This window comes from Convolutriloba macropyga, chromosome 3 (assembly GCF_964194025.1).
Source record: "Convolutriloba macropyga chromosome 3, txConMacr16.3, whole genome shotgun sequence".
Lineage (NCBI taxonomy): Eukaryota > Metazoa > Xenacoelomorpha > Acoela > Convolutidae > Convolutriloba > Convolutriloba macropyga.
Genome location: NC_134470.1, coordinates 36,575,000 through 36,602,184, shown reverse-complemented (window position 1 = coordinate 36,602,184; position 27,185 = coordinate 36,575,000). Strand labels below are relative to the sequence as shown.

At 36.1% G+C, this 27,185-nt stretch overlaps 1 protein-coding gene across 1 annotated transcript; it reads left to right on the top strand.

Moving 5' to 3' along the window:
* The first annotated feature begins 516 nt into the window (after positions 1–516).
* LOC142336174 (uncharacterized) lies at positions 517–26,906 on the top strand. The gene is made up of 3 exons (XM_075384798.1): positions 517–682; positions 18,040–18,204; positions 21,764–26,906. The coding sequence occupies exons 1-3, from the start codon at positions 611–613 to the stop codon at positions 26,660–26,662; spliced, it is 5,136 nt and encodes a 1,711-aa protein (XP_075240913.1). The 5' UTR covers positions 517–610; the 3' UTR covers positions 26,663–26,906.
* The last annotated feature ends 279 nt before the right edge of the window (positions 26,907–27,185 follow it).

Here is a 27,185-nt window from a genome sequence, read left to right as displayed (position 1 = left end):
GCCTTTATTTGATGGCTATCGGTTTTCGTGACTTTGAAGTTAATTATTTTCAAAAGATATAGATTTATTTTTTAGAATTGCCCTTTTGTCTGCTTGATAATCATTCTCAATAAAGACAGGTCCCGTATCTTTTTGTTGAAGTACAAGTTAATTAGTTTAGTTTAGGTTTCATCTGATGCTATTCTGACGTTGTTATAAATTATAGATAGCGATTGAATTTTGGTCACAATTAATGCTTGTAGATACACCAATTATTTTTGAAATATATATTAAATTTTTTATTTTTGGCAGACAACTAAATCAAAAATGTGATTGAGGGGGGTCGGAGCATCGGTGCAAACGCACCTTAACGATCCTCCTTGTTTAATTTTGTTTAGAAAATTCAATTAATTACTTGAAGAGAATTGGAAGTGCGCTGCAAGCAAATTATGAATTAGAGAAACGGGATTTCTGTTTAGTCGAAATAATTCCGAAATTTTTTAGGAAGTGTTTAGAAATTTCATGCTTTTCAGGTTTAGCGCATGATTTGTGCAAGTTGTCCCATTAATCAACTACCTTGCGCTGTCAGGGTGTATGTTTGATAAGGTTTCTTGATTTGGATCTTTAAGCAATGGATACCCAAGAGGGTAATGATGGTGGAGCAACTGCAAATCCCGTCAATGCCATGCAGATGGTCATCAAGGTAGATTATCGACTTATTTATAATCTTTCGTGATGGACATTCTATACGGCTCAATTTGAGCTGCTTTATTTACCGACGTTATCTCTGCCTGCATATTCTTCAATTCCTTTTTCTATGTTACAAATGGGGTATCACTATGGTTAGAATGTTTAATTGCTCTCAAACTCAATTTTTCATTATTCAAGTCCTTCCAGACCCAGGAGCCAGAAAATCTCTTTAGGGGTTTAAAATAAGTTAATGAAAAATCTTCATTGGCCAAGAAATAGTTTTCAACTTTTTAATATAACAAATTGCAGCAATTTCTTGATGAAACTGGCTATTTTTTTCAAGTTTTTTGTCATTTTTAGGTGTCTCTAGTCTCAAGAGCCAACAAAATTTTATAGTTTCTAGATGTAATGGAATGTTTTTCAATATTTTCAAGATTTTAACATGACAAGTTTTTAACATGGCATTTTTTTTTTTACAAAATTTGCATTTTTTTTCAATTTTTTGACATTCATTCTTCATTATTCAAGTCTTTCCAGACCCTGGGGCCAGAAAAACCTCCTTAAGAGTTTAAAAATAAGTTACTTAAAATTTTTTTATGCACCATGAAATAGTTTTCAACTTTTTAATATCACAAATTTTAGCAATTTTTTGATAAATTGGCAATTTTTTAAGTTTTTGAAAATTTTTGTCATTTTTTAGGTGTATCTAGCCTCAAGAGCCAACAAACCTCCTCTATGGTTTGATTATAGGTTACTGCATTGCTTCTAGATGTAATGGAATGTTTTTCATGAATTTAATATCAGCAATTTTTAAAAATGTTTGCAATTTTTCCAAGTTTTTTGAATCTTTCTGAATGTTTTATCATTTTTCAGGCACCAGGGTCTTAGGGACCTCTTCCAAGGTTTGATGATAAGTTGTTGCAAAGTTTCTAGAGTTAATGGTATGGTTATCAATATTTTAATGACTCCAGTTTTAGCAATTTTTTGATAAATTTTAATTCAATATTTCGGAAAATTATTATCATGTTCCAAGTTTATGAATCTTTGAGCCGGTGAAACTATTTAAAGCTTGAAATATGGATACTGGATAGTCTCTTGAGACAATAAAATGGCTTTGAAGTTTTTAATATCTTGAATTTTAGCAAGATTTTGTTAAAATTTGTAACTGTTTTTAAAATTTGTGAATACTTTTTTCCTTTTCTGATTTTAACGACCATTACTGGCCAACGAAGCTTTTCAAGTCTTGCAGATGGGTTACTTGACATAACTCCAGTGACAAAAAATAGTTTTGAACGTTTTCACTGCGAAATCTGGAAGCTCTTTTTTTGAATTTTGCAATTATCAATTTTTTAAAATATCAGATTTTGATTTATTTACTAACAAGGCGAGAAAACAAAAAGTAGCAGAGTCGAATCAAGCTAAAGCCAGCCTCACTAAACCGTGGCTAGCTAATGACGAAGTCAACCGCTCGCCGGTCGTTTGAGAGCAATTCGACCGACGTCAGTCGGTTATGTGTCTTGTTTGAACCAAATTTTAGCGGTTTCTGTTCTATTGTGTATTATTCAATCTAAATTATTCAATTCCTGAAACTGACGTAGATTTTAAAGAAATCAGTTTTTTTTGTTGATAGTCATCTGCCGTGACTTCTCATAAAGCGGATTCTGTTTTAGTATCAGAACTGTTGTTTTGAACGTTGATACACTTCGAGTTAGCCAACGTTCCTCCTAGAGATGTCTCAATGGTGAGAAAATGTGTGTATATCCGGACACAAAATCTTGCTATAAAATTATTTGAGAATTTAATTAATTTTCACGATAAAATTTCATTAGTTTTGTATCCTCTAAATTTCGGAAATCAACTTTTTTCTCCAGCTTGAATTCCAACGCATTTTGAATCAGCGGTTTAAGTTCTAATTGAAATTAAGGATGTCTTTATTTGTTCATAGCGATAGATTGGCTATCGTTAATATTATCCTATTTATTTAATTGCTCGCGAACTGTGTTTTCTTTATAGTTTTATAATTTGCGCTTAATCTGATAGCACAATTTTTCTTGCTATGGTTAATTGCTCTCAAACGAAGTTTGCAGCAATTATATTAGTCCTGTCGGTCTTTTTTTAAATGCGATGTTTCGCTTGACCGATTTTTCGTCCGACGCTTTTGACTTTTCGTCCTCAAAAACAGGATAAACAGGTAGCGCCCAGCGGGCATTAAGTGCTCTTAGAGCCTTTCAGCTCAAACTGTTTTGGAGACTTAAACTTATGGTGTGAAGGGCGGTTTTCAGAAGTTGAAGACGCCCCCACTGTTGCCCCCCCACTATTGCTTGTCCCCCCCACAGTTTTTTGGAAATTTTTGACATTTTTTGATTTTTATCAGCCCTAGGTGTCAAGGAACCTCCTTTTGGTTGTAATAATAGGTTGCTGCATAGTTTCTAGTGGTAATGCATTGGTTTCAACATTTTAACATCACGAATTTTAGCATTTTTTGGACAAAAACGTGCAACTTTTTTAAAAATCTTTTGACATTTTTTTTCCTTATTCAGGTCTTTCCAGACCCTGGGGCCAGAAAACATCCTAAGGGGTTTGATAATAAGTTACTGACAACTTGTGGAATAGTTTTTCAACTTTTTAATGTCACAAATTTTTAGCAATTTTTTTTAAAGCTTGATTTTTCTTCTTGAAAATTTTTGTCGTTTTTTAGGTTCTTTTGGCCTCCAGAGCAAAGAAACTTCTTCTAGGGTTTGAAAATAGGTTACTGTATATTTTCTAGATTAAATGGAATGTCTTGCAAGATTTTAACATCACGAATTTTGACAATTTTTGCCATTTTTTCAATTTTTGACATAGTCATTATTCAGGTTTTTTGAGACTCAAGGGTCAGAAAACTTCCATTATGGTTTGATAATAAGTTACTGGAAAATTTTTGTTGGTCATTGAGTAATTTTCAACTTAATATCACAAGTTCTAGCAATTTTTTTTTAAATTGTTAGACTTTTTTGACTTTTTAGGTTTCTCTAGTCTCAAGAGCCACGGAACTTCCTCTTGGGTTTGATAATATGTTACTGCAAAGTTTATAGATGTAATGGAATGTTCTTCAAGATTTTAATATCACGAATTTAAGCAATTTTTTAAAAAAAATATTTGCAATTTTTTTTCATGTTTTTGAATTTTTTCCGGCAGCAGAAGACCTTAGGATCTCCTCCAAGGTTTGATAATAAGCTGCTGCGTAGTTTTTAGAGTTAATGGGATGGTGATCAACATTTTTTATGACTCAAGTTTTTTTTAAATTTTTGAATAAAATTTAAAATTTTCAAATGTTTGGAAAATTTTTACGTTCCAAGTGTATGGATCTTTATGAGCCTGTGAAACTGTTTCAGGCTTGAAACAGGGATACCGGATAGTCTCTTGAGACAATGAAATGGTTTTGATGATTTTAATATCTTGAATTTTAGCAAGATTTTGTTAAAATTTTTGACTCTTCAAAATTTATGAATTTTTTTGTCCTTTTCTGAGTTTAACGATCATTACTGGCCAATGAAGCCTTTCAGGTCTTGCAGATGGGTTACTTAACATAACTCCAGAGATAAAAATAGTTTTGAACAACTTCACTGCAAGATCTGGAAGCTTTTTTAAATTTTGCGATGTTTTGCAAATTTTTATAATATCAGTTTTTTATCTGATTGGTTTACTAACAAGGCTAGAAATCTAAAAATTGCAGAGTCGAGTCAAGCTAAAGCGCGCCACACTAAACTGTGGCTAGCTACTGACGAAGCCAACCGCTCGCTGGTCGTTTGAGAGCAATTCGCCCGACGTTAGTCGGTTATTTTTTTTATGCCTGTGGTGAAACAATATTTGATCGCTGGGTATTTGCTGCTGGATTTGAGGCAGTCCAACGTCATGCCAGACGGCTCTTGTGGTTCTGTGCGTGGCACTGAAAGTTCCAAGAAGTCATGAATTAGAATCCAAAGAATTAAATAGAACACGCGAAAAATTCTGATTTGAATAGCGTACAAGTTGCCAGTTACAAACCAAACCCAAAAACATTAGTTTGAACAAATTTGTAGAAAAACAAGTAAGAAATCTCATTTGTGGATACTGCTGCTATTGAGGTATTCAAAATCACAGTTTCCTATGAAAAACGCAGGAAATTAAGAAAAGGGAATTTGACATCTAATGAAAATGTTATTTGGACAAAAAAGACAGGCAGAGGCTAAAACAACAACTTCCAAAAATGTTAAAAATAGCAAAAAGGAAAATTCTCTTATGTTAAATGGCCGCCCTCATCTTTTCAGTCTGCCATTATTGAGGACTTTTTTACAAATCAAATAATTTAAATTTTAATTGTAAGCAAATTTTAAATTGTTCACACTTTTTCGACTTTTTGTTGTCGAACAGAAGTTACTTTTGAGTAGTGATTTTCATCACGCGGGAGTAGTAAGGGGAGCAAAAGACTTAAAGAGTAGTTTCAATGCGTGATCTTTTCAAACTGCTTTTAAACTGAAGTGAGGAAATGGTGTTTGAACAGATTTTTGGATTTTTGAGAGCGATTTTTCTGCTGTTTGTCTGTCTTTTTCTGTATGAATACCTTTAATAGGTGCTACGTGTGTTATGATAAAGCATAGTTGCAGATATTTACAAGGTAACTAATGGTTTTTAAGTCTTTGACGCTATCTGTTTTAAAGTCATTTTTGCCTGTTTTTGTAGATTCGTGTTTTTCTTTTGCTTAGTCTCAGTAATGAAAGGTACCATTGGCTCTATATTGATGCATATTTAACTTAGTTTACTGATTTGAATTGAAAATTGTACGGTTTTTACTACTTTGACACTACTTCTTTTCAGAAAATATCATTTTTTGGATTTTTTCCGCTTTTATTGTTCGGCCACTATGTTTCAGTATTGACTGCTCTAATTGGCTCTCTTATGAGTCATTTTAAATGTAAAAGTGGTTCATATATGACGGTTTTCACGACTTTGACAGGAGTTGCTTTCAAACAATATTAATGAATTTTTGGACTTTGCCGAATTCTGAAGTTTTTCTGTGCTGTTCTGTGACTTCTGCTCAAAAATGCTAGGACTCATTATTGACTGTTTAGGCTTACTTGAGGTTATCTAATTACTTCAAATATAAAGGTTTTTACTACTCTGAGACCACTTTTTGTAGTTGTTTTCGTTTTTCTGTCTGTTATTAATGACATGTGCATTTGATTTTGCCCGTTTTCAAATTTGTTTCGCAGTACTATCGCTGGTTTCACTAATGGCGCTGATCTCATTTGAGCTTTCACGTGGAATGATTGAATTCCTTTGGTTTTGAGTTTAATGATAATGACTTTTTGGCTGTGACCAAATTTGCTTTAGAAAATTTTGGATTATTTGAGTTTTGCCCGAATCTTATGTTACTTTTGTTAAGTAGCCCCTGAAATTATTTGTTGAACTTGTTATAAGCTTTCTATTGAATGGTCTATAGATGTTCAAGTTTTAAAGTTTTTGTTGCGTGTTTCAATGTCTTTCATGCCATTTAATTTCAATGACTTAAAAATCAGTTTCTGCCAATTATGGTTTGTGTTGTCCTTTCAATTTGTCTCTCAGTGGTTTTCTACAAAGTTGGTGTTCGCTGCCTTAACGCCAACTGTTTAAAGGTCTTTTGAAGTTAGCTTTGTTGGTCATAATAAAGTCGATAACCATTTTTTTAAACGATATTTTACACTTGAAGTGCTCTGTTTGTTTTGCTCTGTTTGTTTGGTTAATGATTTGCTTACTATCGGAGACTGTTATCTTAAGGAGGCTGATAGTGTTGTCTTCAGTTTGTTAAATACTTTGAATTCTAATCGAGGACTTGTCCTGTTATGTTTTTATGTTATTTGATTTAGCCTCATTCTCTTCAAGGAGCTTTTAAACACTAGTTGCTCAGAAAAGCGATCTGAAATTAATGGAGTCTTAAAGAGCGAAATCAAGAATGGAAATAGGGTAAACCCATAACGCATAGTTTTAGATGCCTGTTTTTGAACTTTGTTCTAATTAGTTTTAGTTAACAGGTCTACTGTTGCTACTAATCCCTGTATCACCTCATTAAGAAACAGGGGTGTTTCTGACTACAAAGACCAATTAAAGTCTTTTGCAATGTAAGAAAATTTATCGTTCAAGAATTGGTTCGTTTGTTCTGTTATTTCCGGCTATCTGCTGGATATGGTTTATGTTTTTAACGCCATCAAAAGCAATTTTGTAGTAAAATCTACCCAACACCCCAGTGGAAGCTCAATAGTTTTTTTTGTTTAATGATATTGCAATGAATAAAGTTCTGCATTAAAAAATTAGATAAAAATATCTAAATAATTCATCATTTTGTCTCTTTTTTATTAAAAACTAAAACGCAGTTTTTATTTGTCAAACGCTACAATCCAACCAATTACCAAACTAAAAGAATTCTTGATGGCCTTATGGGAGTGAATGATAGGCAAAACATTGCAAAAAGTGTTAAAGATTACAACGTTTGATAAAAATTGTCCAATTTGATGTACTCAGAACCCTCTTTGTGTTGCTCAAGTCTATTCAGCAGACCAATTACATTTTCTAATGAAATTTGATAAGCGACTTAAATTTAAAAATAACAAAGTTTTAAAAACATGTAAAACGTCTGCAAATATGACTTCAATTGTTGTTAGAGTCGACATCAGCAACATATACAGATCGGAAACTTCATTTAAAACTGCGCGAGAAGTAGATCAACAGGTACCGACTAAGGGCAGTAATCAGATTTTAAAAATGAAAGTTTTTGCAGTTGGACAAGAATTAAGCGTACTCAGGTTTCTAACGAACAATGATGCTAAGGCAATAGATATATATCAGTGGCTGCTAAAAATTTAAGAAGATAAAAGCTATCAGCAATAAAGTTTTCCTGCGGTCAGTGGACTAATATCAAAAAATGTTAAAAACCTTGGTTGACATGTAAAACACCACAGGAGGCAATAGGCACAAAAGCTGTCAAAAATCTTATTAACAGAAGCTGTCGAAAATGCAAAATGATTTGAAATTCTCTTCAATGATATCTTCGAAAAGAACTATTGTTCTGCTTAAATGTTTTCCTAAAGAATTTGAATTGTATTGGGGCGCTGTGTTTTTTTAAGATGTTTTCACACATTTTTCAATGACTGTTCTCTAAACAGGTAAAGCCCAGCTGGCATTGACTTTCATTACAGGCCCAAAGTTGGCTTTAGTATTCGTTCAAGTGCTTAAGAGTTGTGGAGCTGCTGGGATGGCCTTAATTTTCGGTTAAAATGTCATTTGTAGGAGTTTTTGGGCTCTAATGGTGCAATTTTTCATGTTTTTTGTGATTTTTTGTTTGATTAGTCTTAGGTTGAAGTATTTAAGAGTTGATGAATGTCAAAAATTACTTGTTATGACCATTTTATGAGCTATGTTTTGGTACTACAAACAAACACGCAAAATGATACTAATTTTTGCAATCTTTTTCAAGTTTTTTTTGAAAATTTTTGTCATTTTTAAAGTTTTTTCAGCCTCCGGGGCCAGGGAATCTCTTGTAATGTTTGATGATAGGCACTGAATAGTTTCTAGTAACAATGGAGTGGTTTTCAACTTTTTAGTCTCTCGAAATTTAGCATTTTTTTGATAAAATGCGTAATTTATTCAGTTTTTCTTGCCTCAGTAGCGAGGTAACCTCCTACAGGGTTTGATAGTATGTTATTGCTTAGTTGCTAGGGGGAATGCATTGGTTTTCAACAATTTAATAGAACAACTTTTTTTGAAATTTGTTCTAAAAATTAATGCGTATCGATCTTTATGAGCCAATGAAATCTTTAAGGCTTGGAATTGGGTTACCGGGGATAGCCTCTAGAGACACAGAAGTTATTCTGAGGATTTTAATTTTACAATTTTCAGCAACAGTTCATTAAAATTTGCAATTGATTTCCTTTTTTTAAAAAATTCTCTCATTTTCTTCAATCGATCTTCAAGGGCCAACGAATTTTTTTCAGTTCTTGTAGATATAATACTGGACCTATTTAAGAGACGAAAATTGGCTTTGAACATATTTTTGAAATAGGAATATTTAATGGGATCAAATTTTGCCTTGATCAAGTTTAAGTAATAAGTATATTTTTGTTTAATTGCTCTCAAACGAAGTTTGTAGCAATTATATTAGTCCTGTCGGTCTTTTTTTATGCGATTTTTCGCTTGACCGATTTTTCGTCTGACGCTTTTGACTTTTCGTCCTCAAAAACGGGATAAACAGGTAGCGCCCAGCGGGCATTAAGTGCTCTTAGAGCCTTTCAACTCTGTTTCAGCTCAAACTGTTTTGGAAACTCATACTTATACTTATGGTGTGAAGGGCGGTTCTTAGAGGTTGAAGACACCCCCAATGTTGACTCCCCCCCTCTTGCCCCCACCCCCCACCACCGCGCTGTTGCCCTCCACCCCAGTGTTGCCCCCCCCCCAAATCAGCCCCGGGTGTAGCCCCCCTCCCGTGGCTAGCTACTGATGAACAACCGCTTGCTAAAAACGCAAATTTATACTATTTTGCAATTTTTTTCAAGCTTTTTGAAAATTTTGACATTTTTTTATTTTTATCAGCCCTGGGTGTCAAGGAACCTCCTTTATGTTTTACAAATAGGTTACTGCGTAGTTTCTGGTGGTTATTTAATGGTTTCAACATTTTACCATCACGAATTTCAGCATTTTTTTTGATAAAACGTGCAATTTTTCAAATTTTTTGACATTTTTTTCCCTTATTCAGGTCTTTCAAGACCCAGGGGCCAGAAAAAAATCCTATGAGGTTTGATAATAAATTACTGACAAATTTTTAATGGTAATGGAATAGTTTTTCAACTTTTTAATATCACAAATTATAGCAATTTTTTGATAAAAACTTGCTTTTTTTTCACGTTTTTTTGAAATTTTTTGTCGTTTTAGATTTTTTCAGCCTTAAGAGCCAAGTAACCTCCTCTAGGCTTTGCAAATATGTTTGTGACTAATTTTTAGATTAAATGGAATGTCTTGCAATATTTTAACATCACGAATTTTAGCATATTTTTGATATTTTTTTCCATTTTTTTTCCAATTTTTTAACATTTATAGTCATTATTCAGGTTTTTTTTGAGCCTCAAGGGTCAAAAAAGCCTCCGTTAGGGTTTGATAATATTTTACTGCATAATTTATAGGTGAAATGGAATTTTCTTGGAGATTTTGATATCACGAATTTAAGCAATTTTTAAAAAATTTTGCAATTTTTTCATATTTTTGAATTTTTTCCGGCAACAGAGGCCATGGGACCTCCTCCAAGGTTTGATAATAAGCTTCTGCATAGTTTCTAGAGCTAATGGGATTGTGATCATTAGTTTTTAGACTTTAGTTTTAGTAGTATTTAAAACTTTTAAACTTTCAGTTTTAAAGTAATAAAATTTAAACTTTTCAAATTTTCATGTTCCAAGCGTATGGATCGCTATGAGCCAGTGAAAATATTTCAGGCTTAAAACAGGGATACTGGATAGTCTCTTGAGGCAATGAAATGGTTCTCAAGATATTAATGTTTTGAATTTTAGCAAGATTTTGTTAAAATTTGCGATTTTTAAATTTTTTCAATATTGTCCTTTTCTGAGTTTAACGATCATTACTGGCCAACGAAACTTTTCAAGTCTCTGAGATGGGTTACTTGACAGAACTTTCGAAACAAAAAATGGTTTTGATTTTTTTATTGCCGAGTTCAATTTTTTTTTTAAATTTTACCTTTTTCAGTTTTTTTCTATATGATTTATTTATAGATTCAAGGTTAGAAATCTAGAAGTTGCAGTGTCGAATCCAATCACAGAAGATACTCATGTCTCCATTTCTCTCTTTCGGTTGGGGTTTTTTTCCTTCTCTTTATCGTTCACGTTTTATCTCTCTCTTTTTGTTGATTCCGGACTTCAGCTGCTGTTATGTGGCGTAATGTCACCATCTCTGATCCTCATTATCAATGAGTTATAGTTTAAATGTTTTTTGTCATAATTGATCTAACAGGCACTTTTAAGAAGCCATTGTTAATTGCTCTCAAAAGCAATTTGTAGCAATTATATTAATCTTGTTTGTCTTTTATGCAATTTTTCGCTTGGCCGATTTTTCCTCTGACTCATTTGACTTTCGTATTCAGAAACGGGATTAAGAGGTAGCGCCCTTACGACACTAAACCGTGGCTAGCTGTTAACGGAGCCAACCGCTCGCCGGTCGTTTGAGAGCAATTCGCCCGACGTTAGTCGGTTATGTTTAATTTGTTTGATTGTTTGTTTCTCAACTTTTTGAGATATTGTATGTGTTTTGGCACTTCAACTGATCTGCTGGTCAGGTGGAGTGCTTCTAAGTTTTTCATTCAATTTTTTGGATTGTTTTTCAGGACTTGTCCTGCTATGTTTTTTTAATTCGTCGTCTCCATCGATGTTTCTTACAACCTGATTTCTTGGAATTGACTTTTAGTGACTTCTACTGCTTTGCAGTTAAAATTTGTGTACGTGATGTCTTTTGTTCTGCTTTTAAGTATGCGTGACTTAAGTATTGTTTCGTTTTACTGCCTTACCTGGAGTTTGAAACGATGTTTATTAATTAGGCATATATTGCCTACGAAGTTTCCCAGCCTATTATGGCTTGCCTGTTTTTTCGCGAGCATTTCAAAACTAATTTTCTTAATGGAATTTTTCCCTCTCCTTATCTGCACTTGTAATATATATTCGTTCATCTTTTCTAGTTTTTTTCATTTCAAGTAATTTTTAAGATTTTGAAGTGACATCAAATATTTATAATTTTGAGGGTTTTATCGTATAACTTAATAGCAAATATAATAAATATATTATAATATAATAATGAGGGTTTTATGACTTATTAGTTTTTTTAGAGGATAGATTTTTGAGACGACTTTTCGAGTCATTTCCGGAAATCTGCTCTTTTTGAACGGTAATTATGCGGGAGTGTACTTATTGCTGAACAAACCTGAAGATCAGAGAGAAGAGAGTGTGGTTGTTTTTCTGTTCATGTTGAATTTTGGAGAGAGCGAGGAAAAGATTTTCTCTAAGCGAACAAATGTTCATCACGTGCGGCGTTTTCGAGGCAGTTTTTTTATATTTGAACTCCAATTTTTCAGTTATGGTTGTTTGTCTCAGTTATCTGAACTTAGAATAGCTCGTTTTGAAGAATTTGTGGCTATCCGAAGAAAATAATCAATTATAGATTTAAATTTGAGCTCTTTTTTGGCAATTTGCCGTTTTGGACGCTTTTTATGAAGTCAAGTTTTTGTTCTTCAAATTTTTATAGCAGTTGTGGAGTTCTATGGTTTAAATTCGTTGTTCAGTTTTTTGCTGCCTTTCGTGTAAACTGAGAATAATTTTGATTTAAAATTGAATGAATATTGATAATTGTTTAAAATAATTGATTACTTTAATTCAAATTTTGGCCGAATTTCATCTTTTATCAATTTTTCGCCTATTTTTGTGCGGATTTGGTGCTTCTCGCTATAGCCTTTTTTACGTTAGTGCTGTTTTTGAGGTTTTATTTCTGAAAGGTGCCACTGGAGGCTAGACAGGGCACTTTCACGTAAATCATAATTTTCTAATTTTTTGGTGTTTTTTATCGTTCTTTGCGTTTTTGTTGTTTGATATATTTCCGCCAGGTATTGGTTAGGTGAGTGCTTGAGCAGAACTAATAAACCTTTTCAAAATAATGGTTAGTAAGTACCATTCTGGCAGTCGGTGGATATTTTTATTGTTAACTTTCTGGAGATTTTTTTATGTTTGTTTCTTTCTTTGTTTTTTCTGTGAATTGATAGTCGTTGAATGAATCAATTTTAATGAAAACTAACCGTATCGCATGGTCTTTTGTCATTAGTGGTTTGGAGTTTCATCTTCTGAAGAGACTTTTATCACATTATTTATCGATTTTTCTGCTCAGATGCTTTCCATGGTTGATATTCCTATTAGTGTTTCAAAGTGATCAGTATTGTTATGTAGGATGTTCATAAGGTCAGTTTGTGTGGTCAATTTTTTCCCTCGAATCACTTCCGGAATTTTCGTGGCTGTTTTTTTTTACAATTGTTCACATATTTTCATGATTTTTTGAATTCAAATTGGAGCAGCTATTCTGGTCGCGCCCAAGCAGCAAGAGCGAAAAAGCTTTTTTTGTTCACAAGTGGCAATTTGACTGTAAATTTTGCTATTTTATTTGACCGGATTTTTTCTAAATGTGGTCGGTCCACCCGCCTGTTGTTCGAGAGCAAATCTTCCGACATTAGTCGGTTTATGTTTAAAGCTCTTCTTATAGAGTGTTTCTTAAATTTTTGAGTTACGCCTCTTTATTAACTGTTTAAAACAGGCAATCTAGATGGAATGAAATACTTATGTTCCCATTTTACCGTTCATATCATTTTTTGGAGGAGGATGCATAATTGAAGCCTTAGATGGAACAAGTCATAGAATTATGATTTAGCAATTATCACGTTTGGGTTTTAGAAATTAGTCCCCCAGTTATTTTGTCAAATCGAAATTTTTTGCTTCTATTCACCGCATTACCGCAGTTTTCTTTTTCGGCGTGCGTGAGTTTATTTATCTATTAACAGCTGCCCTCATCTTAGCAGCTATTATTGCGCACCTATTAATTTTTTTTAACTTTGTCGAATAAAAATATGTTTCGCTTTCTCATTTTGCCGCATTTTTGACATTTTGCGTGAAATCGTTTTGACTTCTCTAGACTTGTTTCATTCGTCTCTCATTCTGCTCAAAGTGTTTTTAAACAGCATTTGCTCAGCAAAGCAATCTAAAATAAACGCGTAGATACCAATTTTAGATGCCCGCTACTTGCACTTTGTTCTTATAAGTCTTACTTACCATCTCTAATGCTTGTTTGTTTTCATACTAGCCCTTGTATATCCTTTCAATAAGAGGCAGGAGTATGTCTAACAGTGGAAAGAAATTAAAATATTTCGCACTTTAAAATTTCGGGCATCAATCAGTTTATTCGATTCTGTCAATCCTAATCGGGGCTATGGGGAGTCAATGGCGGCTATTTTCCGGCAATCTGCCCGATATGTTTTTAAATCTGTCGTTCAATACTGCATTCGAGGTTTTGGCTTCCAAAATTTGCAACCAGGAGCAGCAAAGATCATAAATAGTAGTTGAAAGCAAATTTTCATTTTTTTATTAGCCCCTGAAATAATTCAAATGTTTTTAAAAAGAAATTTGTCACTTAATCTCAAGGTTTCCTTCAAAAGATTACATGAAACTGATTTTCATTCAACTTTAGCTGCCTGTTTTGTATGACTGTTTAAAAATAAGTACGCACTATATATTAATGGCAAACTTGGAAAAAATTAAGCGCATGACAGGTGTGCTTCAAATTGAGGCTAAGTGTTTTGTTTACTTATTCCTGTTACTTAGCAATATTTTTCTTTAAAAACTTTCTGATTCAGCAATCAATGAATGTTGAACGTCACAGTATTGGTCACAAAAAATTTCGATTTTTGTATTTGTCATCTTTGGAAATATTTAAGTAGCCTTGCGGTGTTGAGTCATTTTGAAGCAAATTTTTTTATATATCAAATGTTTACGGGGTCACCGGTAAGAATTACGCTAATCTCAAGTTTACAATTCACTGAAGCTGCTGAGAAGGCAAAATTAATGTTGTAAAGGGCAGTTTTTCGCGTTTCAAACTCCAGCCCCCCCCCCCCCCCCGTCAATCCCACCCCTTGGCCACCTTACAGTACACCCTCCGCCGCCCGGGCTCTGCACTCCACTCCCCCGCGTCCCAGTCCGGTACCCCAAAGAAAAACTTTAATACATCCCCCTTTTCTTCATCCCCCACTCTTAAGCTTCAGCTTGCCTCGTTACGTCGAAGCTGGCTACTACCGAAGCAAACTACGCGCCAGTCGGTTGAGAACAATTTGCCCGGCCGTTAATCGGTCATGTTTTTAATTGCTCTCAAACGAAATTTGTAGCAATTATATTAGTCCTGTTGGTCTTTTTAATGTGATTTTTTGTCTGACCCATTTGACTTTTCGTCTTCAAAAACGGGATAAACAGGTAGCGCACAGCGAGCATTAATGTCTCTTAGAGCCTTTCAGCTCACTAGTTTCCAAGTATGCGATTCACAGAAATCGTTTTGGAGACTTATACTTAAGGTGTGAAGGGCCGTTCTAAAAAGTTGACCCCCCGAGCACCCCCCCCCCCCCGACATCAGCCCCCACTTCACCCCCACCCCAACCCCTACCCCTGCACATCTTTCAGGCTGTAATGGCCCCATGCAGCAGAATACCCCATTCCACCGTTGCCCCCAACTCGTGATTTACCTCTCAAAATGATTTTTCCTCTCCCTCTCTCTAATTCCCTCTCAAATAGATTTTTGCTCGTTTTTTGTTTATTTTCATGCATTCTACCTGCTATTTTTATATTTGACACAATAGTTGAGATTCGTTTTACAGATTTGTTACACTCTTCCCAATGAAAAATTAACCATAGTTGAAGATCAAATTTATTCCTTGTTCCCACCCTCCTTAGTGGGGGAGGAACTATGTGCTCAACTGGGTTTTTAGTTCAGTTAATTTTGGCGGATCGATATATTCATCGTATAATTAGAAAGCCCGTCCTTGGTAGAATATGCAATCAGAACGATTTTTCTGAATTTCGTTTTTCCCAAATTATCGAGTTTCAAAAATTTATTTGTCAATTTTGGTAAAATTATTAAAGTTGTTGCTCATAGTGATGTTGGTTTTTAACTTTAAGATAAGTCCACTTTGTTTAAATTTGTCGAAGTACAAACCTAAGAACTGTCGACAAAATTTTCAAACTAGATTGGCTTACTTCAATCTACTATGAGAGTGTTCTGGAATTGAACTCTGCTTGTTTGTTTGCTAATTTAACTCGTTAATTATCCAAAATTTATCGTTTATTTTTGATATTGACCTTTTTTGATAAATTATCTATTTAGCAAAAATTTGGAACTATTACTTGTTTTCAATGGACGAACAGCAATAGAATTAATGACTGGTCACACCTGACATTGATGGCGTTAAAACAAGGTGCAACTGAACATATATAATGTTTTTAGAGAATCTCTTATGTTTGAAACAGCTTCAACACCGTTTTCTGCCAAATTTAGTTGACTTTTTGAGTTGTTTTGTTCTTTGTAGTCGTTTGACGTACTTGCATCTAAGTAAATGCATCTATTTAATGATTTTGGTTGATAGCTAACGGTTTTCATAACTTCGAATTTAATTGTTTTCAAAAACAAATAAGCGTTTTCTTTATTTTGACCTTTTTGTTGCTTTTTGCCCACCTGTTACCTGACTTGATCTCATTAAGGACAGCTCCCTTATCTTTTCTACTGAAGTACGAGTTACCTTGTTTAGTCTTTGCTTTTTTGTGTTTGTTATTACGTGCTTTGGTCGAAATTAATATTTGTTATTATTTATTTGATTTTGTTGTTTGTCTTCTATCGTAATTTCGTTATTGGCTGGTCTCATCGGCCCTTTATTGTGGTTTTTTTATAATTCTTTTAGTGGTTTGAGTTTTTAGGTGTTTGTTCTAGGCATAAAGGCTAAAAATCTTTGAAAATTATCACCGATAACTGTGCGAAAACTGAACGTCTGAAAGCGCTCCAACTATTCAACTACTGTTGTTAAGAAAACCAGGTAAACTATTTCTCTGCAAACGTATAAATACCTGAATCTCTTCCTGAAGTAATTGACCTTCAAAATTGCGTAGATTTACGCTTGATGGACTATTGAATGAAATATGAGAACAGTTTTTCTCAAGTATAGTAAAAATAGTTGAAATTGTAGAAAGTGACTTTTTTTATATCACCATTATACCCGACTTTACTATGAACCTCAAAGAAAATGAAATCTCCTTTAAAGGATCTCCTTAAAACAGACGGAAGTGAAAAAACCATACTAATACACAGACTTCATTATTATTATATTGACTTTTGAATTGATTCATGGAAGTGAGGTTGTCCATTAATCACGGTCAAATGGGAAAGCATGAACAATTAGCTAGACAATGATAGAAGTTAAAATTTAGCTGTTTCAAAAAAGGAATTCAGCCAACGTGGTTGATAATCACTTCAAAATAATTGGCTTCGAATTTAGTACGTTGAAATGTATTTCGTTTTCTCCTAGACAAATTTTATCAACTTCTGGTGATAACCTCTCAAATTTTTCCTCGTGGAATTTTTCAATCGGCGAAAAGTGATTGAACAAAAATGAACCTCTAAATTCCTACCTTTTCTAAGGTGAGGTCGAAACAAAAGTATCTTGGTGATCATTCGATTATTGAATAAAGAGGTTCCACACACCGCAAATTGTGGTACGATGATCGAGTTTTGTTCAGCTTGTCTACAATTTTGTTCATTTAATTTCTGCTAATGGAATCGGCTTTAACACTTATTTATCCTCTTACTTATCTTCTTTCTAGCTATAACCAAATTGTTACATTTTTATTTTAGCTCCAAGTCTCTAAAGGGTAAGGCTCGTTTCTGTCCCCCTGCGGGTTGCAATCGAATACTTTCATCATTATCAAACAATCAAATTCCCATATTGAGTGATCATCAATTAGTTGTGTGAATACCGATCATCCTTTTGTTGTTTACAGTCAATTTCAATACCTGAATTATTTCAACGTTGATTACAAATTGGGCATGATTGATTATTTGTTTTGATATTGTAAAGTAAGCAAAGTGTAAATGGAACGCACTTTGTGTTGATGTTTGGCAGTGTTTTGATCACGCGTGGAGTGTTTTAAAGTCTCAAAAGGCTTCTTTTAGTTCCAATTTTCAATCGAGCGGCCTAATCACTATTGATGGCGTCACACTTTTTTCAAGTACATCATATGAATGATTAAACGCTGCAATTTTGAAATAAATTGGCGTGTTAATTGACCGCTTCTATATTTGAGTTAATTTGACGTAGAAAAAAACTATATCCCCAGCTATAAAAAGATTCTTAAGTTTGACCTCTTATGGCTTTGTACTATAACGTGCTCCTTCTGAAATTAAAAAAGTTAAAAAATTATGTGCTCCACTTTTCTTGTTGTCTCGTTAACATTAATAGAAGCCAGTTGCATTGTCCTTGCATTGTCTTCATAGATATTGTTAATGGCAGTTTAATTAGAGAGTAATTAAATGGAAAATATCTTGGATATGAACATAAACTGTAACGTCTTGGACACGGAGTGAAATCTGAGACATCCATTCTCTAAACGATGTTTCCTTGCCGTTAAGTAGAGTTCTGAATCAATTGTTTTATAGCACATTGGGATTAGGGTTTTTGCATATGTTTCTAGCTTTTAACGCCTCTTCCATGATTTGGCCGATAACAATAGGGAATTTCAATAATGGCTGTTCTTTGGACAGGTGTACCTTGGTTGGGCTAACACAGTACTGCGTGAGGAACGGGAGAGTGCGAGCAGTCTGGCCGATTTCCAAGATGGTCGTCTGCTTTGCCTACTTGCTGACATTCTCACTAAGTCCAGCCTCACACCCAAGTGGAATTCCAGCTCTAAACAAACCACAGAAGAGGTAGTTAACCATTGCTTTTGCTTGATGAAATAGAAAGTCAAAAATGTAAAAAAAAATTGGAGTGTTTATAAGTCTTTATAACGGCCGCGTGAATAGGCGTTTGTTGATAACATGAATAAATTTTGGAAATGTTTCCTTCATCAACTTTGAGCTTTGTACTGCCTTTACAGATATCTAGCAACTACAAAATACTGCGGCAACTTGGGCGCAGCATAGCTATCTGTCACAGTCAAAAACTGTTACACTGCTTAAAAATTCAAACACTTAGATATTTCAAAAACCTAAAATAACTTTTCATTGCTCTTCAGAGAACTTTTAAGCAATGGTTGTAAATGTGTGTCATTTCATGCAAAATGCTTGCCTCCCCGTTTTTGTTATTAACTGCATGCAAACGACGTTTGTAGCTATTTTTATTGTCTTGCGGTCTTTTTATCAGATTTTCGCTTGACCGAATGTTCGTCCGACGCTTTTAACTTTCCGTCCTCAAAAACAGGATAAACAGGTAAAGCCCGAAGAGCATAAAGTGGCCGAACAGCTCTCTCGTAGAGCCTTCCGCCTTTCTAGTCTCTAAGTATGCGATTCACGGCTACTGTTGAGACTAAGTGAGCCCCAGCTAGCTACTACTGAAGGCGACATCTCGACGGTCGTTTGAGAGCAATTCGCCCGACGTTAGTTGAGCGAACTCAAAAGAGCAAACTCAAAAAAGTTGGGATAAACCGATAAAGCCCAGGCATTAAGTCATTGTGCATTAGGTTATCTAAATTTATTAGAGCTATTGATAGCTGACATCAAGCTTTATTTATAGCTTTCAGTTTGGAAGCTGAATTAAGTATATTTTTAGAACCTAACTGAAACTGCACGCCAAATGAGAGTATTTTTCGACACTGGAAAAAAAGCCTGTTGATCCAACTCTTTGGAAGAGTATTTCAGCTTTTCTAAAACAGACCTCAAGTCGTGTATGTAGTGATTATAGAAGTCCGATGGTCTTTTTCAATGCAATTTTGCGCCGGCCTGAATTGTCGCCTGACGCTTTTTGAACTTTTTGTCCTCGAAAACTGGATAAACAAGTAAAGCCCGGAGGTCATAACCCTAACCCTAACCCAAGTGGCTGAGCAGCTCTCTTAGAGCCTCTCGCCTTACTGGTCTATAAATTTGCAATTCACCTGAATTTCTTTGTGGAGGCATAAATACATGGTTCTTAATCTTAAGAGTTGGAGCCCCTCGTTAGTCGCTCCTTAGTTACCCCTCCCTCGCAGTCGACACCCCCCACCCATCAGTCACCCGTCCCCCCCCCCCCTTCTAGCCCTCCCAAACTAACTCATCTTCCATCGTTTGACCTCCCAACGCTTGAACCCCCACTAATGCACGCCCTGTTGCTAGCCAGTGATTGTTTGTTCACGTGCGACAATTTACTTGGTTTTTACTGTTATGTTAGTTTTTGATTAATTTTAGGGTTGGCAGGCCTGGCGACTGAATACAAAGCCATTTAAGAAGTTTAAATATCTTTCCAAAATTTTGGACGCCAATTCTCATAAACCCTTAGCGTGTACCAACTTTTTTGTTCTCAAAACTGTATCGGTATGATCGTGGCAAGCTTAACACCTCCGTTTTTTTGTTTCAGAAGAACATTCAAGAATAAAGAGTGCTTAACGAGAAATTGAGGTGTGAAAAAAAATTCTGTAAGCGAGCGAAATTTTTTGTTCACGTGCGGCATTTTAAAGCAGTTTTTTTCTCAATTTTTTTTGGTTAAGAGGTTTTGTTATGATTTTGTTTTAGTTTTAGGCTGGTTTTGGTAGTGGTTTGAAGGTTTCTGAAAATTTTTATGAATTTTATGCTAATTGGGATGTTTTTCATGTATTTTGCTGATTTTTGGGCTAATTTTTACAATTTTTTTACCATTTGTTTTACTGCCTCAAATGGGTATTGAAGATACCCCTATTACTTGAGCAATTTTTAGTTAACACGTGGTTAAAGTTTTGTGGATATGAAGCATTTTTTGTTGAGAAATATGACAAAAAATGTCGAAAGTTGGAACTAATTTTCTGAATTTTTCAGTTTTTCGTTTTTTTTCTGTTCTTTAGACAAGTTTCTTAACCTATTATGACTTGCCTATTGTTTTGCGAGCATCTGGGTACGCTATTTTTTAAAGATCTGTTCACACATTTTCATGATTTCTGAAGTCAAATTGGAATAGTGATTTTGGCCACGCCGAAACAGGAAATGGAGCGAAAAAGCGAGTGGTTTTGCGGCGCGAAATTTTTTTGCTCTAATTTTAAAGTAGAGTGAGAAAACGGTGTTTGAACAAAAATTCGTTTTCTCGGTATTGGTTTTTTGTTCACATGCGGCAATTGCAGTCTGATTTTTTTTGTTTTTTCAATTTTTTGGATCGGATTTTCTAAATGGTATTTCCAATCCATTCACAGCTCATTCTAGGCCTAGTTTTTTGTTTGAATTAAATTTTCATTTCTCGCTAGTGGTTTTGTTCACATGCGGCATTTCGACATTGATTTTCTGTTTTTTTTTTAAATCTGATTTGTGTTAAAAATGGTTTTCTCAATTCACTCATAGTCCATTCTATGTCTAGTTTTTCTGTTTAGTCAATGAGAATTCTTTGAATTGTACGTCAGGACTTGTCCTGCTATGTTTTTAAAATTCAAAGAATTTAATTGTATTGGGGCGCTGTCTTTTTTTAAGATCTGTTCACACAATTTATTGATTTTTGAATTCAAATTGGAGTAGTGATTTTGGTCACGCCGAAACAGGAAATGGAGCGATAAAGCGAGTGGTTTTGCGGCGTGAAATTTTTTTGCTCTAATTTTAAAGCAGAGTGAGAATACGGTGTTTGAACAAAAATTCGCTTTATCGTTAGTGGTTTTTTGGTTTTTTGTTACCATGCGGCAATTTCACTTTGATTTTTGGTTTTTCAATTTTTTGGATCAGATTTTTTTCTAAATGGTTTTTCCAATCCATTTTTAGTCCGTTCTAGGTCTAGTTTTTTGTTTAGTCAATGAAAATTCTTTCAATTGTACGTCAGGACTTGTCCTGCTATGTTTTTTGTTTCGTCGTCTGACGCTCTTTTTCGTTTTACATTTGTTCACACAGCAAAGCTGAAAAAGTCAAATTTTCTGAATGACTTCTTCCCCTCACTAACGGCGTTTGCACGCGTGACGTCATTTCTCACTCTCTTTGGCAAAAGTTTTTTGCGTGATTAGATTTTGATCACAAGTGACTTGCCTCACTCAATAAAATGGCTTTTACGCTTTAAAACTTAAGTTTAATTTGAATTTGTTTAAGGTCAAAGGAACTCATATGTGCAGTGAAGGTTCTTAGTAAAAGGCTTCTTCGGAATGAATTTTAACAAGCTTTATTAATTTATCGCTGAATGTTTTTTACCTAGCTTTTTGAGCGGCGTCGATTTTTTTGTCAATTTAGATCTGTCTCTATTGTACGGCACGCAGGTCAATACTTTCGCAGCTATTCCGGTAATCTGCCGGCTATGTTTTCAAACTTCTGAATACTGGACAGAACACTTCATTGGTAGACGATATTCTACGTTTAGGCGAGGGAAGTTATCGAGGGTCTATTCGACTACTTACGCTGCGAGGGAGCTGAGGTTGACGTCTCATCAGAAGAGATCATGAAGGCAGAAGAAACTGCTATTCTTGACATCCTCTGGCTTCTCATGCTCCATTTCTGCATATGCGACTGCGAGTTGGAACCAGAAGAAAAATGTCTGGCATACGGCAAACTATGGCTCATGGACTGGATTGTTGAAATGATGCCGGAGTGTAAACTAAATCCAGAAAAGGATGAATTACAATCGGTATTCGCGAACAACCACAATCTGGCCAACTTGATTGACAAAGTTTGTCCAGACTCGGTCAGCCGGTCTAAACCGGATAAGCCGCTGTTAAATCTCACTTATGCGTTGATGTTCGCTGAAGACAAACTGAGCATGAGTCAAAGTATTGTTAAAGCTACCGAGATTATTGACGGCGTATGTCCGGATTACGCACTGGTGATTTACCTGGCTTTGTTAAAGCGAAAATACGATATTCTAAACCACAGTGATAGCTCTACAAGTCAGTTTGGCCGCAGGAATAATTTGTTCAGTGATAAAGAAATCATTCTAGAAGAAAGATCGAAAGAGGAAATTTTGGAAGGAGTTGAACAAAGTAACATGGATGAGGAGCTCGATGATGGTGACGACGATGAGCGTGATCGAACTGGGGTTTTGGAACTGAAGTCGAAAAGTTTTCATGAAGATTTAAGCGAACGTCTTGTGAATTCGATGGCCAATGAAGCTAGTCATGCTGACAACGAAGACGACGACGAAGATGATGATTTTGTTCTCATTGACAGCGAAAAAACCGATAAAAAGTCTTCAAAAACGGACGTAACTTCTAATATTGATGACAAAAAAGATCCAATTCGAACCCATAATGACGTCACTGATAGTCATAAAGGTCAAACTGGTTCAAGTGACCTTCAAACTATGGTTAACACTAAAACTCCTACACCAGAAAGAACCGAACATTCGGAAAAGATGCTGACCAAAGGTTCGATAGAAAGTGTAAGTGTGGGAAATAAATCGTTCGAGCCGTTTAGTGACTCAGCCGCAGCTGACGTACAGACAGAGATTGCAGTTCCATTGAAACATGAAGGGAAAACTTCACTCTCAGACGTTGGGGAGGACGAAGTAGTTTTGATCGCGACAAATCAATCTCGAGACCTCGAAGCAGCGACTGTTGAAGTATTTACAAATTTAAATGCTGCAGCTCAACCCTCGAAATTGGTTGGAGATACGGCAACTGTTTCTGAAAAACCAGGCCCGGGTAGTTTTTCGACGAGGCTATCTTCCGAACGAGAAACGATTCCTTTTTCAACGAACGATGCGGTTTCTTCTACTAAACATAGCGAGGTCAACCTTAAAGTTCAACCGCTTACCAATACCGAATTGACACATGTTTCGTCGAACAAGGCTATTGATACCTCGGATGAAGATATAGGAACCTTGAAGTCAGAAGCAACTTTGAGTAAAGTCCCCGATGTTGGGAGAGGTCTGCCGTTGATGAAAAAATTTACAAACCGAGATGAGTTAAAAGAAGTTACAAATGAATCTAATGAAAGTATTGGACCTGTTGGTTTGAGCGAAAAGTCAGCGAGAAAGTTGCCTAGTCAACATGAAAGCAAGTCATCAAGTGGCCCTGTTCAAATTACGAGGTCAAATTTAAGCGTTGAGAGTGGAATTTTAAACGCAGACTCTCCTGAACTGTCGGCGATTACTCCAGGAAGTGAAAGTAAGAAACTAAGTGGCACAGCCAGGTCAAATCAAGCTGGATTTGGGGGTGGCGAAGGAGAAGCTGTAAATGGCAAATATGCTGCACTACCTGGTCGACCTCTAAAATTGGCACTTTCAGAGAAGGAATTTCCGAAAATCAAGCGTTCATCATCACCTCCGAGTGGTTCAGAGCATGGAACGCCTGGGCACAGGTCTCACAGCAAAACTACGTACACAACTCCAATAATTGGGACAGAGAATGGCTCTACTCCTCGGGAATTGGAACAAGACCCGGTTTCGAAGAAACCCTCGATCGGCAGTTCTAAGCCAGACGCACCTTCCAGTCGGTCATCTCGCAGAGGAAGTTTTGACAGTGTCAGTTCCGAATCAATATTTCCAGGTGGGTCCAATCAGGAGCCAGAGTTTTTCAATCAAGGTAGTGTGAATGTCTCGTTGACTAGGGAATCGGCACATGGAACCCCAGTTCACATGATTGGTGTGCGTGCTTCTCCGTCAAATGATCCGCTTTATCAATTGTTGGACAAAATATCAAAGCGAGGAGAGTCGCTGAAACTTGCAATGAATGAGACGCATACTCAAACACAAACTCAAACAGTGCAAGATGACGGGGAAGATTTAACTCGAATGGAGGCGTTGAATGGCATCGTCACGAACTTGGAGACTCAAATTGAAATCCTAGGCAGTGAAAACGAACGATTGAAATCAGAGATCCAACGAATTCATATATCCAAAATGCAAAGCCCGAGGTATGACGATACATCTGTTTCTCTAAATGCTCAGGTGCAGTTTTTAGACGAAGAGCTGGAAAAGTATAAATCTGAAAACGAGAATTTGAAAATACAAATGGACGAGCTACGCAGTCAATTTGTGCGACAAGAGCATATGCTCCGAAGTAGAGTAAAGCCGCGGTCAGGAAATAGTCAACTGAATGGAGCATCAAAGGTTGTTTCGCATTTGGAGCCATTATTGGAGGGAAGCCATGAAAGTCTTGATAAGTCGGTTGGTTCATCAAAACGCACCCCACGAGCAAGTGTGAATGAAGACGCAGTCATTGCAAAAGAAGCAGAAATTGCACGTTTGACTTTGGAGCTGGAAGATGTACTGGAAACGAATGATATCGTTGTCGAAGAGTTGGAACGTGTTAAGACTTTATTTACACGATCACAAATTGAAGAAATCAGAGCTAATCTAGACGCTGAGATTGAGAAAGCCCGAAGAGGTGATTCGGAACATCCGCAGCAAACTCTAGAGGAGCTGGCGATAACGATACAGAAGTTGGAAGATTCGGTTGCCGCTCAAAACAATTCCTGCAGAACAAGTCACGGAGTTTCAGTAGACCATACTGGAACTCCACAGCATAGAAGATTAGCGCATACTGGCGGGCCAGCTCCAAGTGATACCGCTAACACAAGAATACGCCGTAAATTTATTTCGGATGCTGGAACGCAAGTGTACACGGGACGGGTGGATCACTCTCAACGACACTCTGAGATCCAGGATGAAGATGTTTTGCATCGTACATCATCATCGTTCACGCCTGTTGGCTTAGGTACATCAGTTGATGACATTCACAGTGTTTCACCGCATCCCAGAGAGAGATCCGGATCCGGGCCGCCACATCTAATGAGACCTCACAAATCAGCCCTTGTCCGACCAGTTGCAACTTCGGCTACAACGTCGTTACAGACAGCTGATCTTAGAAGGAGTACTGTTTCCCTGCCGGCGGTGTTCTCATCTGAAAATACCCCGAGATCTCTTTCTAAAGAATCACTTAAGCAAAGCAATCAGCAATTTGATGCCCAGGTTCAAACTAACCTATCGGTTAGCTCTCAATTTGAGCCATCAAAGCTATCCATGTCAACTCAAACCAATGCTAACGTAGCTAATCAAAATTTGAATCAAGTTGATATCCATCCTCAAATAGGCTTTACAGCGCCCTATCCTTATGGGGCTGATTTGACGGGAAAACTTCCGGCGCAAGCATTTCCAAATATGGCGACTCAGACACCTAATCAAGTAGAAGGAGCCATTGAGAAATTGTCATATGATGCACTGAGGAGCTACACCAAGAATTTGTCAATAGATGCGGTTCACGAGGATGCAACAGTCCCTAATTCTTATCCACCGCCATCCGCATTCAACCAGGGCCAACAATGGGAAACGGAACCTGTCAACCTTAAACCGGAACCAGTGAAAACCCATGAAAACAACACTGGCATTTTCTTCTATGATGGAAACATGGTGCTGTCGAGTTCTGCACAAACCAATGATAATGCACCGCATAAAACTGATTCCTTTGGTGTCTTTGAAAATGCCGTGCGAGCCGAGGCACAGACAACTATTCCTAAAGGACAAAATTTTGATCAGGGTTACAGTTTCAACCAATCTGTTTTTTATCCTCCAAGTATGACGACAGTTTCAAGCTCTCAGCAGTTTGGACCTGTAGCTCACAGTAATCAAAATCAAAGCTTACCTTATGATCTGAGGAACACTATTGCGACCATTGTTCAAGATGAAGTTCAAAGATCTAAAGATGAACAATTTAGAAGCGAGAACTTAATCTTAAACGAACTGGCTTTGAGGTGTGCGCAGCGAACGAGACCTGTCCAGCCTGCGTATGAACTCAACGCAAGAAGTGATTACGTGCCACCTTTAGAAGAACTCATTATGAATCGGTACAAAAAAGACCCAAATTGGAAAGTCCCTCCTTCGAACATTGAGGAGCTTTTGAGTGATTATGGCAGTAAAAGGCCAACTCATTATGAGCGTAGATCGGTATACAGTCCTGTCGAGCATCGTTTTTACACAACATCCGATATTCACAGCAAATTTGCGTATAGAGAGCGCAATAGAGAGATTGAAAGGAATTTCGGAGGTGACATGAATTACGGATCTGCTCCTGTTTTCAACGAACATGAAAGTGACGAAATTTACTCAGAGAGAGAACGTCGGCCCAAAAGTGGGTTCAGTTTTGCGACTAGAGATCGTGGCCACCGAGAGCGTGTTTGTCGATCGCCAATTGCCGAACGGGAAAGATATAATTCAAGTCCTTTGAATAAATCCAATCTGTCTCCATATGAGTTTGTAAATTCAGTTCCCATCAAGCTCAATTTCAAAAGACCCCCACTGGTTTGGGGAAGATCTTCCCAATTGTAAAGGAAAAACTCAGAATTTCCCCTTTAATAATTTTGTTTGCAGAATTTTAGGCGTCTTAGGAGAATTTGTAATACTTCAACTCCATGTATATAGATGTAAGTTAGATGCAGATATTTAAATTGTACATGCTTGCGAAAATTTTTAAATTGTAAATAAGCTTATAGATATGCAAAATGGAATAAAAGTTGCTTTAAAGAACGATATAACTAATCTGAAGAACAATTAATTGACAGGCTACTCCTTACCATGGTTTTTAAAATCAGTAAATCCATTTTTATTAAATCGACTCAGTAAGTTGTCTTAGCGTCTTTTGCGATACAAAATTATTTTTATTAATAACCGCCTCAGCTTCTCAGCCGGCTATTATAGCGTTCCTAATTTTTTTTACAATTCAAAGAATTTGAATTGTATTGGGGCGCTGTATTTTAAGATCTGTTGACACATTTAGTGATCACAGTAGTGATTTTGGTCACGCCGAAACAGGAAGTGGAGCGAAAAAGCGAGTGGTTTTGCGGCGCGAAAT

What these genes read in the sequence shown, in the direction of transcription:
- LOC142336174 (XM_075384798.1), top strand. Translation starts at nt 611, where the DNA reads ATGGATACCCAAGAGGGTAATGATGGTGGAGCAACTGCAAATCCCGTC. An exon ending in CCATGCAGATGGTCATCAAG is followed by an intron (nt 683 to 18,039) that starts GTAGATTATCGA and finishes TTCTTTGGACAG; the next exon opens with GTGTACCTTGGTTGGGCTAA. An exon ending in CTAAACAAACCACAGAAGAG is followed by an intron (nt 18,205 to 21,763) that starts GTAGTTAACCAT and finishes TTCTACGTTTAG; the next exon opens with GCGAGGGAAGTTATCGAGGG.